The sequence below is a fragment of the Odocoileus virginianus genome, chromosome 2, assembly GCF_023699985.2.
Source record: "Odocoileus virginianus isolate 20LAN1187 ecotype Illinois chromosome 2, Ovbor_1.2, whole genome shotgun sequence".
Classification (NCBI taxonomy): Eukaryota; Metazoa; Chordata; class Mammalia; order Artiodactyla; family Cervidae; genus Odocoileus; species Odocoileus virginianus.
In genome coordinates, this window is record NC_069675.1 from 93,641,943 (window position 1) to 93,655,280 (window position 13,338).

The 13,338-nt window shown below is 52.9% G+C and overlaps 1 protein-coding gene across 2 annotated transcripts in view; it reads left to right on the plus strand.

The window, feature by feature from the left end:
* Window positions 1-11,195, plus strand: part of STXBP1 (syntaxin binding protein 1) — a 67,596-nt gene extending 56,401 nt beyond the window's left edge. The window contains exons 18-20 of one of the 2 annotated variants that reach the window (XM_020874735.2): window positions 1,573-1,727; window positions 3,261-3,386; window positions 9,249-9,338. In XM_020874735.2, the coding sequence (XP_020730394.1) occupies window positions 1,573-1,727; window positions 3,261-3,370 (265 nt within the window). In that variant the 3' untranslated portion in view covers window positions 3,371-3,386; window positions 9,249-9,338. Of the gene's footprint in view, window positions 1-1,572; window positions 1,728-3,260; window positions 3,387-9,248 lie in introns of both variants that reach the window. The other variant, XM_020874736.2, reaches the window with a different exon arrangement.
* The last annotated feature ends 2,143 nt before the right edge of the window (window positions 11,196-13,338 follow it).

Genomic DNA, 13,338 nt, shown 5'->3' on the forward strand with positions numbered 1-13,338 from the left:
TCTGTGTTTTCTTGGCTGCCTATGATGCCTCATGTGTATGTTTTTGAAAAGTCCTCCTCTCATTCACCTCCTTGCTGTCTTCATCGAGAAGTCTTTCCTGCCCTGTGGGCCATGTGTCCACGGGCCAGTCCCTGGGACTCTCACACTATGAACACAGGTCACCTCGACTCTCTGCTGCCCTCTTCTGTGTGGCCCAGGTTCCCGGGTCAGACTTTCTAAAACATGCACCTCCGTCCCTCTGCGCATACTTTCCCTGCCCGCCCGCGTCATCACTCTCAGGCCTGCATGGCACATCCCCCTGCCCCGATGCCAGTGGAGGACAGATGTTTATTGCCAACACTGGAGTGGAATACAAAATCCCACATGGTATCGCAAGCAGACTGCTGATGACGGCAGACAGATGATCTCACAGGCAAAAAAAAATGACTGTGATCCTTGGGGCTGGTCCAGACAGGCCCCCAGGGCCTTCAAGATTTGAAAAGTGACTTCAGTGCTGTTATAACTCAGGAAGAAGGGTGAAGGTTCCACTGTCCAGAGGAGCCTTGCTCTCCTCGTTCTGTTTTGAGTTTTGTTTTCCTCATTTTTCTTAACCTGGAAGCAGCCCATTTCTCACTGTTTACAAGGACAAGGTGAAGGCCCATTGAAAGCCAGGGCAGAGGAGGAGGCACTGGGGAACTGTCCTGCCGCTGAGATGCCCGTCTTTCAGGAGGCAGCTCAGCACCTCCTCCTCCAGGAAGCCTTCCACGGTGACACCCGGGTGGTGCGAGATGGCCCTTCCCTGTGCCTGCCCCCACAGCACCTCCATGCAGTGCGAGGCAGACCCTCCTCCATGCACTCTCCTCGACCCAACACTTGAGTTAAGCCACAAGCTCTTGGGATCTCACTCAGGTTAGCTCCTCAGTGCTGGGGTGGCCCGGTGAGGCCTGCGGTGAATCAATGTGCCACCTGCAGACAGGCCCAGGACTCTGCGGTCTCTGCCTTCCAGCAGAGTGTCCCAGAACTCTACAACTCGGGAGAGACACCAAGACCATCATCCAGTGGGTGGAGCTGCTGAGTGTCTGACTTTAAAGCCGACCTGAACCTGTCTGTTGCCTGCGTGTTTCTAAGAGAATGACAGGGTCACACCACAGGCGCTCGTGATGATTCTTCTCCCAGCAGCCAAAACACTTGATAATTTTGCACTGCAGTCCAGTTCAGACAGCAGTTGCTAAGCATCTGCTCTGTTTTTAGTCACTGGTGTATAGAATGAGTCCTACGTCATGGAATGAAAGCGTTAGTTGCTCAGTTGTGTCCAACTCTTTGTAACCCCGTGGACTGTAGCCTGCCAGGCTCCTCTGTCCATGGAATTCTCCATGCAAGAATACTGGAGTGGGTTGCCATGCCCTTCTCCAGAGGATCTTCCCAACCCAGGGATCAAACCCAGGTCTCCTGCATTGCAGGCCGATTCTTTACCGGAATCTGAGCCACTAGGGGAATTACGTCATGGAATAGTGAAGTATAAATGCTGTATATGCAGATACACATGATTAACATCCTTCTCTCCCCCTCCCCCTCCCTCTCCCCACCCCCCAGCGCCCGCTATGGGCACTGGCATAAGAACAAGGCCCCCGGGGAGTACCGCAGTGGTCCACGCCTTATTATCTTCATTCTGGGGGGCGTGAGCCTGAACGAGATGCGCTGTGCTTACGAGGTGACCCAAGCCAACGGCAAGTGGGAAGTGCTCATAGGTGAGTGGGGCGTGTTTTCTAGAGGGAAGGGCTGCTTCACTGCACTGTGACTCCATTCCATGCTTTGGTGTTTTATCCTATCTCCAGTTCTCCACTCCCCCCCAACACTTGGCCACGTCCGTGGATGGCAGCCAAGGAGGGGTGAAGGGGGCCCTTCCTCAGCTCTGCTCTGTGCTTCCTGATGAGCGGCAGCCCCACGTGTGGGAAGTGCCTGGTCCCAGGCCCTGACAGACTCGGCATTCCTGCTCTGTCACTGCCGTTCGGGTCCCCTCAAAAGTGCCACCCTCTCCACGCTGCGATTTCCTCACCCACCAAAACTGGGTTAAGGGCACCCACTTACAGCCCAAACTGGGCCTGGGGTGGAGGGGCACATCAGTTACCTGGCCTCGAGGAGCCTCACATCCGGAAGATGCTCAGTGAACCGGTCAATGAGCACTGGCCCCTGTACCTGTCAATTAGAGATACACAGACCAGGCGTGCAAGCAGATACTGCTCAAAACATATCCGCCTGGCATCTGGGCTCTGCTGAGGGCTGCCCCAGCCAGTTCCTACCACTTCAGGGTCTATCATATCCCTGCTGGTTTTCCAGAAGAAAGGAAGCAGCTCCTAAGCTCTGACTTAAGGCAGCAGGAGAAGATTTTCCTCTTTTTCATGTCTATAGGAGCCTCCCCAGTTTCTCCACCCGGAAGAGGAAACATTGAGAAAAATCTTTGCTTTCTCCAGATGCCTTCTTCTTTCTTGTGCCTTAACAAACTGGAGTTGCCTCTGCCCAGGATGCCTTTTGACATTGACTGACCAGAGGTGACCAGCACCTCCTCTCCTGGCTGGGCCCTGCCCTTGCCCCTTTGCTCAGTAAGAGGTGTCACTTTTATGCCTCCACTTTGGGGGGAACCAGTCCACGTGGTCCTTCCTGGATGTATCAAGATGGACCTGGCACTGTCTTCACAACTCTCAGCTTCCAGATCCCACCATTCAGCGGGGAGATCGCACATCTCCACCCCCGCCCCTCCCTACTCCCAGAAGCCTCTCTGGCCACTATTTCTCCTGGGTTTTCTCCTGTTTTGGTTGCATAGCCCCCCCCCCCCCCCCCCCCCCCCGTGGTGGAGCGCTCTGTGTTCTTGGCTTGCATATGTGTTGCATGAGCGTGTTGGCTAATTCTCTCTGCGCAAACACAGCTGTCCTGGGCCGACGCCGTCCCAGCCAGGCTTCGTTGTAACCCCCTCGTCCACGCTGACCTGACCTGAGGGTCCCTGTTGGGAGGTGGAGACCCGGGGAGACACGGCGCCCGTGCAGATGGGTGGAGAGGCCTGGTGCAGACCGCCGACGCCCGCTATGCGGCCCCGCCCGCTCTGTGCATGCATGCCCGCCCGCCGTCCTTGCGGCCCGTGTGCGCGTGCGCCGCGTGTGCACCTCGCGTGTGCGCATGCGGCTCGCTCTCTCGCACCTCATTGGCTGCATAAACGTAGGCCTAAGTTGGCATGCTCCCGTAACGTACTGTGTTCAAGCAGTCAGCCGGCCTCTGTTCTCCCGCAGGTTCTACTCATATTCTCACTCCCACCAAATTTCTCATGGACCTGAGACACCCCGACTTCCGGGAGTCCTCTAGGGTATCTTTTGAGGATCAGGCTCCAACAATGGAGTGAGAGCCAAAGAAACAAAGTAAAAGCAGCTTATTACAGAAAAGAAACTCTTCCACTCTGAAGGGTTTTCTTTGATTTATTCCGTCACTCTTTCTCTTTTCTTTTTTTTTCCCTTTTCAGTTTATTATTTATTTGATTTTCTTTTAACGAGAAAATGCTTGCAGTTCTTCACACCGATTGAAAATGTGTCCTGACGCTGCCCTTCACCAACCCTGCCCGAGCTCCGCTGGGCTCTGGCTTGCCAGCTCGCTCATGCCACAGGTCACCTGCTGCTGAGACAGCTGCAGCCCCCTGAGCTTTAAATGATCACAACCGCTATGCACAGTCCTCCAGAGGGGGCTGGACATGGAGGGATGCTGCAGGCACAGCACCTAAGCCTGCTGGCCGTGGAGTGAATTCCTGATGATGAGGAAGGCTTGGCACAGGGCATCAGAATAGACCCCCAGTCTTTGGTAGTTAAATGTGTCAACACATTTTGCCCAGGACAGGCACTTATCCCAAGGAACAATTTCTAAGGGGTGATGGGGTCGTAAGCCATCTGGTTCGTGGTGAACCCCAGCCACCAGTGGAAAGATCTGGTGTCTCCTGTTCGTCTAGGGAAAGCAGCACTTATTAGTCATTTGCTCTTTCAGTAATTACTTTTAATTCTCCTGTGGATCCTTCCAAGAGTTGAGAAACATACCCCTCTCTCCAGCTGGAGTCTCCTAGTCAGATTGAGAGCCTTTGGGTAGAAATCTGTTCTCAACACTGTGAGCTGTTTTGAAGAGCGTCTCCTCTCCCACGAGCTCATGCCTTTATCTCAGTTACCTGGGAACCTGTTGTGGGTTTGGTAGGTTATCCAGGTTTTATTCTTGCCCTTGAGAGAGCAAGAGTTCCTTGCTCTCTCTTTTCCACTCTTCCATCATGCTGGGAACCTCCCCGACCTGTTCAGACAGCAGACTGGCCCCAAAGACCTCACTGCAGCATGAGTCGTTTCTAGCTTCACTACACACTCTGTGATGAGGCCACATCTTGTGTGCATGCACTCTATTCCCTTGACCATGGACTCTGGAAATGTCCCCTTCCCCAGCTGCCCCCCCGCTCCCCCCCCCCAGGCTGAGATGTGGCCCTGTGAGCCACCTGTGAGTGAGTAGCAGACAGACCAGGACTCTAGCCCCAGCTTGACCACAAGCACCTGTGTGAGTGGGGAGGTTGTTCCCACTGGCTGCAGCACACAGAACACAGGGAGGCTGGATCGCAGAGCCCCTTGGGCTCTGACCGTCTGTGATGCCGTCATTCAGTTGGAGGTTCAAACCAGGCAGCCCTGCCCCACTCTCTGGCAAGCCCTCCCTCCATTCTCCGGGGAATGGACATCAGAACCCTGGCTGGGTAATGTCAGAAGTGCGCTTGTTTATTTTAAAAAGAATGAACTCCATCTATGAAGGACCTGCTCTAAAGGTTGGCCCTGGAGGCGGGGTTGTTCATCTCCTCTTTCTCTGCCTTGAACGAGAGAGAGCTGCTCCGGGAAGTAGGGAGGTGAGGAGCAGCAAGGGCCTGTGAGCCAGGACAGTGAAGCTGGCCATGGCCCTGGGCTACCTGCCATCCTGCCCAGGCTGCCTTTGCCTAGAAAGCGAGGCCAGTGGGTGATGAATAAAAGCAAGTGTTTAAAAAAAGTCATCCTTAAGAAGCACCTTGATAGGATGATAATCAGAGAGATATGGTTCTCATGCAGATGGCAGGTAGGTGGATAGCATTTGCTGTATTTCGAGACTCCTCAACGCACATGCGGAGAAGGCAATGGCACCCCACTCCAGTACTCTTGCCTGGAAAATCCCATGGATGGAGGAACGTGGTAGGCTGCAGTCCCCGGGGTCGCTAAGAGTCGGAAACAACTGAGCAACTTCACTTTCACTTTTCACTTTCATGCACTGGAGAAGGAAATGGCAACCCACTCCAGTGTTCTTGCCTGGAGAATCCCAGGGATGGGAGAGCCTGGTGGGCTTCCATCTATGGGGTCGCACAGAGTCGGACACGACTGAGGCGACTTAGCAGCAGCAGCAGCAGCAAAGAACATGGCCGAAGCCCTGGCAGACCCCCTGCAGAGTCAGAAAGAATCGCAAACCCAGACCCCAAGGGCTCCTGCTCGGATTCGTCCTGAGATTCCTTGCGATCGGAGACACCTCTCCTTTGCTTTCTCTGTTTTACATTCAATCAGCAGAGAGTGTCTTGGCTGCCATTAGAGCAGAGAGAGCACTACAGACTGTATGTTCTTGCCTTCTGCGATGCTTTGTTGGGCAGCGTTGTATTTTAGAGTTCAGTTAAGAAAAAGCGAGGCACGGAGTCCTCATCCCAGGGAAGTTAAAAAGCAGATGAATGTCCAACCTGCCCACTTCTGAGGTAATTGTCCAGGTGACTAAAGCCTAAAACAGTACAGGGTGTTGGAGAGGCAGGGTGGTCTCCCACACATCAGTGTGAGCAGAAACTTAGCTTTTAGAGATGGGTTTTCCCCGCTCGGCAGTGAACGAGTGTCCTCGTGGGCACTGTGTGGATGTCAGTGTTGTGCTCCACTCTCCTGGCTCCTCCCTCTCCCCCTGGCCCCTCCCTCTCCTCCTGGCTCCTCCTCCTTCTGGCCCTTCCCTCTCCTCCTGGCCCCTCTTCCTCCTGGCCCCTCCCTCTCCTCCTGGCCCCTCCCTCTCCTCATCGCTTTCTGTCCTGGAGCTGAGGCCTGCTCCCCCTGGCCCTGGCCGAAGGGGGCAGGCGTGGATAACTAAGTGTACAGATGCCACCAAGTCTCGGCTCAGTCTCCACTAATCAATCCTCCACTAATCAATTCCTCCCAACTAAGAAATGAAATATTTTGATCAGCTCTGCACCTCTGTGCTGTGGACGGTTTATGTTAAAAGGACTGACTATTAGCGAATGTCCAGAAGACGGTCAGAAGCTAATGAAGGGGGCTGCAAGGCCAACTTAGACCTATTACACAGCACTTACAGGAGGAAGAAGTTTTTTTGTTTTGTTTTTATGTTGAATACTTTGCTTTATTTTAGATCAGGGTCAGATAAGTTCCATTTTTTCAGTGGGACTCGGATTTGAATCTGAATTCAGAGCTGACTCAGTTCCCAGCTGCTGTTTCAGCATTCCCTTCCACATCCCCTCCTGGGGCAGGAGGCCACAGGGCCCCCAGAATCTAAAGCAGAGGCATGGCTTATAGGCCTGGCTGTGCCACCAACATGCCCCACCACCATGAGCATCTTTTTCCCATCTGTAGGATGCCAGTGGGCAAGGCCACTGTCTTCCCACACCTGGCAGATCATCTCACTCACCTGGGCTGCTCTTAAATGTGCAGTTTAAACCTACTATTCACTGACACCACCCTCAATAGTCTGAGTCTGCAGGACTGATTCAGGCAATTCCAGAACCAGCTGGGTCAGCTGGTCTGTCAGAATTCTTCTGGTTTTCAGATGCTGTCAGTGAGGAGGAAGCATTTTGTCCTGGCAGAGCTCACTGTGTCTGGCCGCAAGCTTTGACAGTCTTTGGATGACTTTGTTTTGAAGATCACCGTTCACATTTCAGATTTGCGGTTATGTAGAATAAGGGGGAACCTCAGAGCGGTTCTAGAGTCCTGCATGGTCGGCCATCTTTGGGTTCAAGTGAGAATGTTTGCAGTGTTTGTGGTGCTGAGAAGTTTGACCAGGGTATTAAAGCGATATCGCTGATTGCGTAGCAGGAGGGTCTCAGGTGATTTCAGATTAACACCGGCTGGTCTGCATCCTTTAAAGGGACCGGGTAGTTAGGGGCCTTAAAGGGACCAGGAGCATGCCTGTGTGAGGAGCCCCAGAGGCCTCACGGGTTTCCTTATACTCTTGGTCCTAGCTCAGATGGTAAAGAACCTGCCTGCTAATGCAGGAGACCCGTGTGTGATCCCTGAGTCAAGAAAATCCCTTTGGAGACAGGAATAGCAGCCCACTCCAGTATTCTTGCCTAGAGAATCCCATGGACAGAGGAGCCTGGAGGGCTACAGTCCATGGGGTCACAAAGAGTAGGACATGACAGAATGACTAACACTTTCACTTGGTCCTGGATGTTTTCTGCTTTCAATGAAAGATTGGGAGCACCAGACAATCAGATAATATCCAGTTCTAAAGAATGAATTCCTTCACCTCTTTTTGGCCTTCCCCCAGTCCTGAATCTGCATGGAAGCAAGGTTAGGAAGCACGATGGTCTAGACATCTGATCAGAGGCCTTTCGATTCCCCTCTACATCAAGTCTGCCCTCTTGTTTTCTGGAATCTAGCAGATGGCTATGGGGGAGGACGTTAAGGATGGTTTTTCTGGCATGTGCATAGCCTCAGAAGCCCCCAAGCTAATCCCAGCCCAGAGTTCCCAGCAGCCATCTCTCAGCTGTAGACACCTAAACTGCATGCAGCTGAGACTTGGAGGCTTTCATTCTGCCAATGGTCCTGGTCAGAATTTGGTAATATTTATTCCTGTTTCCTCATCTGGGGAGCAGCCTTTGACCTTTAGGACTAGCAGGAAGATTCATAAGGTCACAGAAATGAGTGTCTTCAGGGCAGAGGGGAACACCCTGCTGAAACTGGTGTCGCCTTTGCCAAAGGAGCCCTGAGCCTGCAGAAAGAGTCAGCTTTGGGCGTGGGGCTGGCACAGGCTGCACGCTCACTTGGGACATCCCACTCGGCCCCTCAGGGAAGCAGCCAGGGAGGGACTGGTTCCTCACTCAGAGCAGTGGTTGGGACTTGAGCTGCAGAGAAGCCTATCACACCAGAGATGGCTTCTCCAGTGTCCCCCTGGTCTGCGCTGACTGGGAAGGCTCCAGATCTGCAGTGCCAGCCGTCAGGGATCAGCTGCGCAAGTAGTCGTCAAAGGCATAAGGACCCTGCTATTTGGAATCACTCCCAAGTAGCCCGCCAAAGCCTTCTTCTGCCTGCCCTCAGGGTGGAAATCTGGCCTCCTGTGGTTTCTGGTCCCCTCTTCCCAGGAAGGCCTGCGCCCTTGCCCGCATCTCCAGGGAGGCACATTTTCAAGGACGGGTCTCTTTTGTTCAGTTCTCTCCCACCGGGATCTCTTTCTTTGAAGCCTTCTGCTGCATGCGTGCAGGCCTCATGCTCACACACCAGTCACTTCTGTTCTTTTTTGAGTAAGTCCATGTCCAAACCACACGATCCATGCATCTTTTTTTACTGCACTTATTAGATCTCTCTTTATGAAAAAGGACTTCATTTATTTTTATTTTTTTATTTTTGCAGTAAAATTATATCTAATTCCATTAGCTTAAATTTTTGCAAGCATTTCTAACCTCTTACAATGTGCGGGTCTCTGCAAGGTAAGGCCTCAGGTACCCCGGCCCTCCCCCTTTCACGCCTGAGGTCCCTCCCACCATGAAGCCCCAGCCAGCTGGCTCCCAGAGTGCAGTGGCTTCCCCTGGGTGCTCTGTCCATCCACTTCCTCCCGACCTGGACCTCTCTTTCCACACACAGCCCCCCTGCGAACCCCTGCCCCATTTACCGCCCTCTCCCCCGCCATGTGGTTTGGCACTTCTCTCACTGGCTTCACTTTGAATTCAGGAGAGAATTAGAAGGATGGCTGCCCTGTCCCCTGGCAGATGGCACTGAGCCTGGATGGAGAGAGAGCTCCTTCCTCGGTACAGCCCGGGGCACCCTGCCCGAGCCAGAGGAGGGTTCTGTTCACCCACGGCCCCCAAGTGTCTCCTGGGCCAGTTGTGATGTGGCCCCAAACCCCAGCCCCTACCCCCCTCTCTGTCCAGTCGACCGAGGCCAGGGGAGGGGAGGGGGCGGCTGCAGCTATGGGAATGGACATGGGCAGGGAAGGGGGAAAGTGTTTTAAACCAGAGGCAGCCAGCTCACAGGTCTTTTCTGCCTCCCCAGGATCCACACACATTCTCACCCCACAGAAACTTCTGGACACGCTGAAGAAACTGAATAAAACAGATGAAGAAATAAGCAGTTAAAAAATAAGCCGCCCCTCCAAACAAAAACGAACCCTCTCCCCAAAGTGCTCGCAGCCCCGACCGCCTCTGTCCCTTCGCTGACCCCCTCCTCCCTCCATCGCCTCCCCCGGCTCTGCACGCCCGGCCGGCACTGTCACCGCTGCGTTCTCGTGTTTGGTGATGCCCTCTTTTTCTTGTTTGAAACAAAAGAATGCATTGTTTTTTGATTTTTTTTTTTTTTAAAGAGTCCCTTCTATGTGTATCCTGGAGGAGACGTTTGGGGCGAGGGCCGTGCTGCCCCCGGGTTCCTGGAACCATTTAGGGTGGATGGACACCTCCTCCCCATTAGTCATGATTTTATGACCTTGTACATAGCCCAGCGTGACGTGTGTACATTTGCTTGCGTATGGGAAGGTAGACATTTTTTAAGAACCCGTTTGGGGTCGCTCCATTCGTGTTGGGAGTCTGAGCTATCCGTTCTTGGAGTGTGTCAGACTGAGGGTGTCTCTTCTCACTCCAGCTCCTCCCCCTCCGTGCTGGCTCTCATTCACATGAGCTTGGAAGTGAAGCTCAGGTGACATCTCGAGAGGTTTGCACTGGAGCCGACCTCTGCTCTCTCTCCCCAAGGGGCTCACTCCCCCCATCCCCCGGGGCTGGGGGTGGGGGCTGGGGGTTGGCCATGGGAAGTCGGGCTGGGTGCCCTGTCTCAGCGCCCTCCCTGGCCCCGGCCACAGCGCTGTGGTCCTGTCTGCGGCCTATCACCGTGCCTGGATGAGAGAGAAGCAGGCTTCCACTGGGGACCTGTGTCTCCAGTTAGACCTGGTTCTTCAGACCCCATCCTTCCCCAGGCATCACCCCCCACACCACCGCCAGAGCTCCTCTTTCTCGGAGAGGTCAGCCTGGATTGAGCTCCCGGCTCAGCAACGGACTAGGACTGGGAGGGTCCAGCAGGCTCCTGGTTCAGAGGTCCCTTTCCTGTCTGCGCCCCTGAGGCTTCAAACTACACGAAGAGTAGCCTGCTGGGTTTACACAGACCCCAATCCCACCCCAGATCATCCTCTGTTTAAGATACTCCCTAATACTTTATTTTGTGTAGTATGGGGTTGTATGTCGTCATGCTTGTAAGAAGAAAACAATCATTTTACTCTCTGTATAAAGACGTAGCTGTATAAATCTTAGCTGTTGATGCAGAAATCAAAGAGGCCAATGCAGGAAGGATGTTTCCTCGTCCTCAGGACTCAGCGGCTCGTTCTCCGGAAGGGAGCACACTCTGTTCTGCTGCTGCTGTGAACTATAACGACAGTGGAAGTCACAAAAAATGTCCCGCACCCCCCCATGCCCTTGAACCCCCCCCCAGACCGTGTGTGTATATTACTGTCTTGTGGCATCGTCGTTGCAAACGTGTGTGTGTGCTAGTTCTCCGCCACCCCTCTTCCCTTTCAGAATATATCCTCCGCCCGCCCCGTTAGATGCATCGTGGCGTTCTCTTAAGGCTTTGAAATCTTCCCCCTTTGCACTCAGATTAGTTTGCAGGTCTGTCTCCCTGCCCCGCTTCCTTACGAGATCTTATTTCCTTAGGACAGACTGTAAGGACATGCCTTGGTTTCTTCCTGTTAAAACTGCTTGTTTTGTCCCCTGCCCTTGACCAAACGACGCTCGTGCTTTAGGACCTTGTTTGTCCAACACGTTGGTTTTCCTTTCTCTGTTATTTATATAAAAAATAATTTATCAAAAGGATATTTTAAAAAAAGCTAGTCTGTCTTGAAACTTGTTTACCTTGAAATTATCAGAATCTCAGTGTTTGAAAGTATTGAAGCACAAACGTGTATCATCTCTGTACCGTTCTGTACTAAAGCACTCGAGTCTAATAAAGAAATAAATCAGCGCCCATGCATGGTGTCCAGGGTGACTCGCCGCCTGGTTTCTCCTCGGGGAGCAGGAGGAGAAAGGCTTCATCGATATAGTCCAGTGAGGAGGAGCCCAGCTGCCGCCAGCTGTGGCTTGGAGCCTTCTGGATCCAGGTCACTGCGACTTACATCAGAATCTAGATCGTCTGCAGACAATCCACAGAGCGTGCACTATGCTGCCTGAGAGCAGGCAGTTCTTCCTTCATCCTGGGTCTCTGTATATAGGTTGTCTTCAGCCTCGGAGACGGCAGGGCTGTGTCTTGGCAGGTGGCGCCCTCCGTGAGCCTGTGGTGACAGTGCATTCAGGGTGTGTGAGGAGGTCACTGCATCAGTCTTAGTGTTCTCCTCCTCTCTTCCTGCTGCCACACCACCTAGCCTTCCAATGAACTGTCAGATCTGGAAGGCATGTCCTGCTGGTCATGAAGCCTTTTGGTGACTTGGGGAGACTGTGATGAGTTTGGCCCAGCATGAAGAGGGGGACCCTTACATTAGGCTCATGGTGACACTGGAAATATGTCAATCAATTTCAAATGAAGCAGGGTAACCTCATCCATAAGCCAAGCAAATGCCCCCAATACCAGTCACAAAAGAATACATTATAGAATTAAACCAATTAAGTCCATCCCTAAAGGTGGGGGAGAAACCCAAACTACATACTGCAGAATTATGTTCCTTGGAGGAAAAAGTGGCACCAGAGGTAATGCTGCTAAGAACCCTGTAAAAAACCAGGTGCTTCCCTGGTGGTCCAGTGGCTAAAACTCTAAGCTCCCAATGCAGGAGGCCCGAGGTTCAATCCCTAGTCAGGGAACTAGACCCCACATGCCTCAACTAAAGAGTTCGCATGCCACAACTGAAGAACTCACATCCTGAAATTAAGACCAAAGATCCCGTGTGCTGCACTAGGACCTGGCATGGCCAGGTAAATAAACATTTTTTTAAAAGCAAACAAACCAGACTGCATCACAGGGCTGCCAGCCTTCTCTTAACCCCTCTCCACCAAGATCTCCATTGGTTTTGACAACACCTTTAGACAAGGAGTTTTCAAAGCTCTGATCCAAATAAAGTCAGCTGCCTCGGGCAGAGCTGTGGAGCACCCTGTCCTTACAGACTGCCTTTCCCCAGTGCGGAAGCCATGTGCTACCACACCCAGACTGGACAGACCTACTTTTCCTGGAGTGACACCTGCTCTACAAGTGGGCTCCAGGGTAGCAGTCCCTGCTGTCCTTAGCTTGCCCCTGCCGGTGTGGAACTTCCATCCTAGGAGCTAGCTGAGATGAGAGCCATCAGGGTACAGGTATTTGTAACCTGCCACACCTGGAGTGGGACCTGTGCCCTCTGTGGGCTGGTATGGGGAGGTCCTCTGCCCCGCCTACGGGCAATAGACATCCTGCAACGTGGGGGAGGGGGAAGGGGAAATAGGGTGGCTGTCTGCCCCTCCCAGGGAGAAACCAGAGCCCCCATCTTCCTGGCCATGCCTGCCCAGAGGAGTACACCAGGTAAAACTTGCATTACACAGAACTGGTGAGGGGAGTGAGCCTTTTTATTTTTCCTGACACCAAATACATATCACTTTTCACACCATTTCTCCAAGTCTTTGGCTCCAACTAGGTGTCTGACAGTTATGTCAGTTCTGACACTAATTATTCAGTGAGTGCAGATTCCCATGGATCAAGGGCACAGTCCCACAAAACTGCCCCCGCTTCAGGCATCAAAGGGGTGCCCACACTACCCTGCCCAGCTGATTACAATTCGAGGGGTCTCACAACCCCCTCCCCGGGTTTGGTAGTTCATTAGAACAACTTACAGAATGAAGGAAAGCACTTTCTTTGCTGTGACTGGTTTATTACAAAGGATACCGGAGAACAGCCAAACGGAAGGGACACACAGGGCAGGGTATGGACTTGGAGGTGGGGCGGGGGGTAACCCAGAACTTCCATGCCCTTCCCAGGCACACCAACCTCCCAGCACCTCCTTTGCCCACTAACCCAGAAGTCCCCCCCAAACTCTGTTGTTTAGAAGATTTTATGCAGGCATCGTTACATAGGCAGAGTTGATTAAATCATCGGCCACTAGTAATTGACACTTGGTCTACAGCCCCTCTGCCCTCTCCACAGGTTAAGG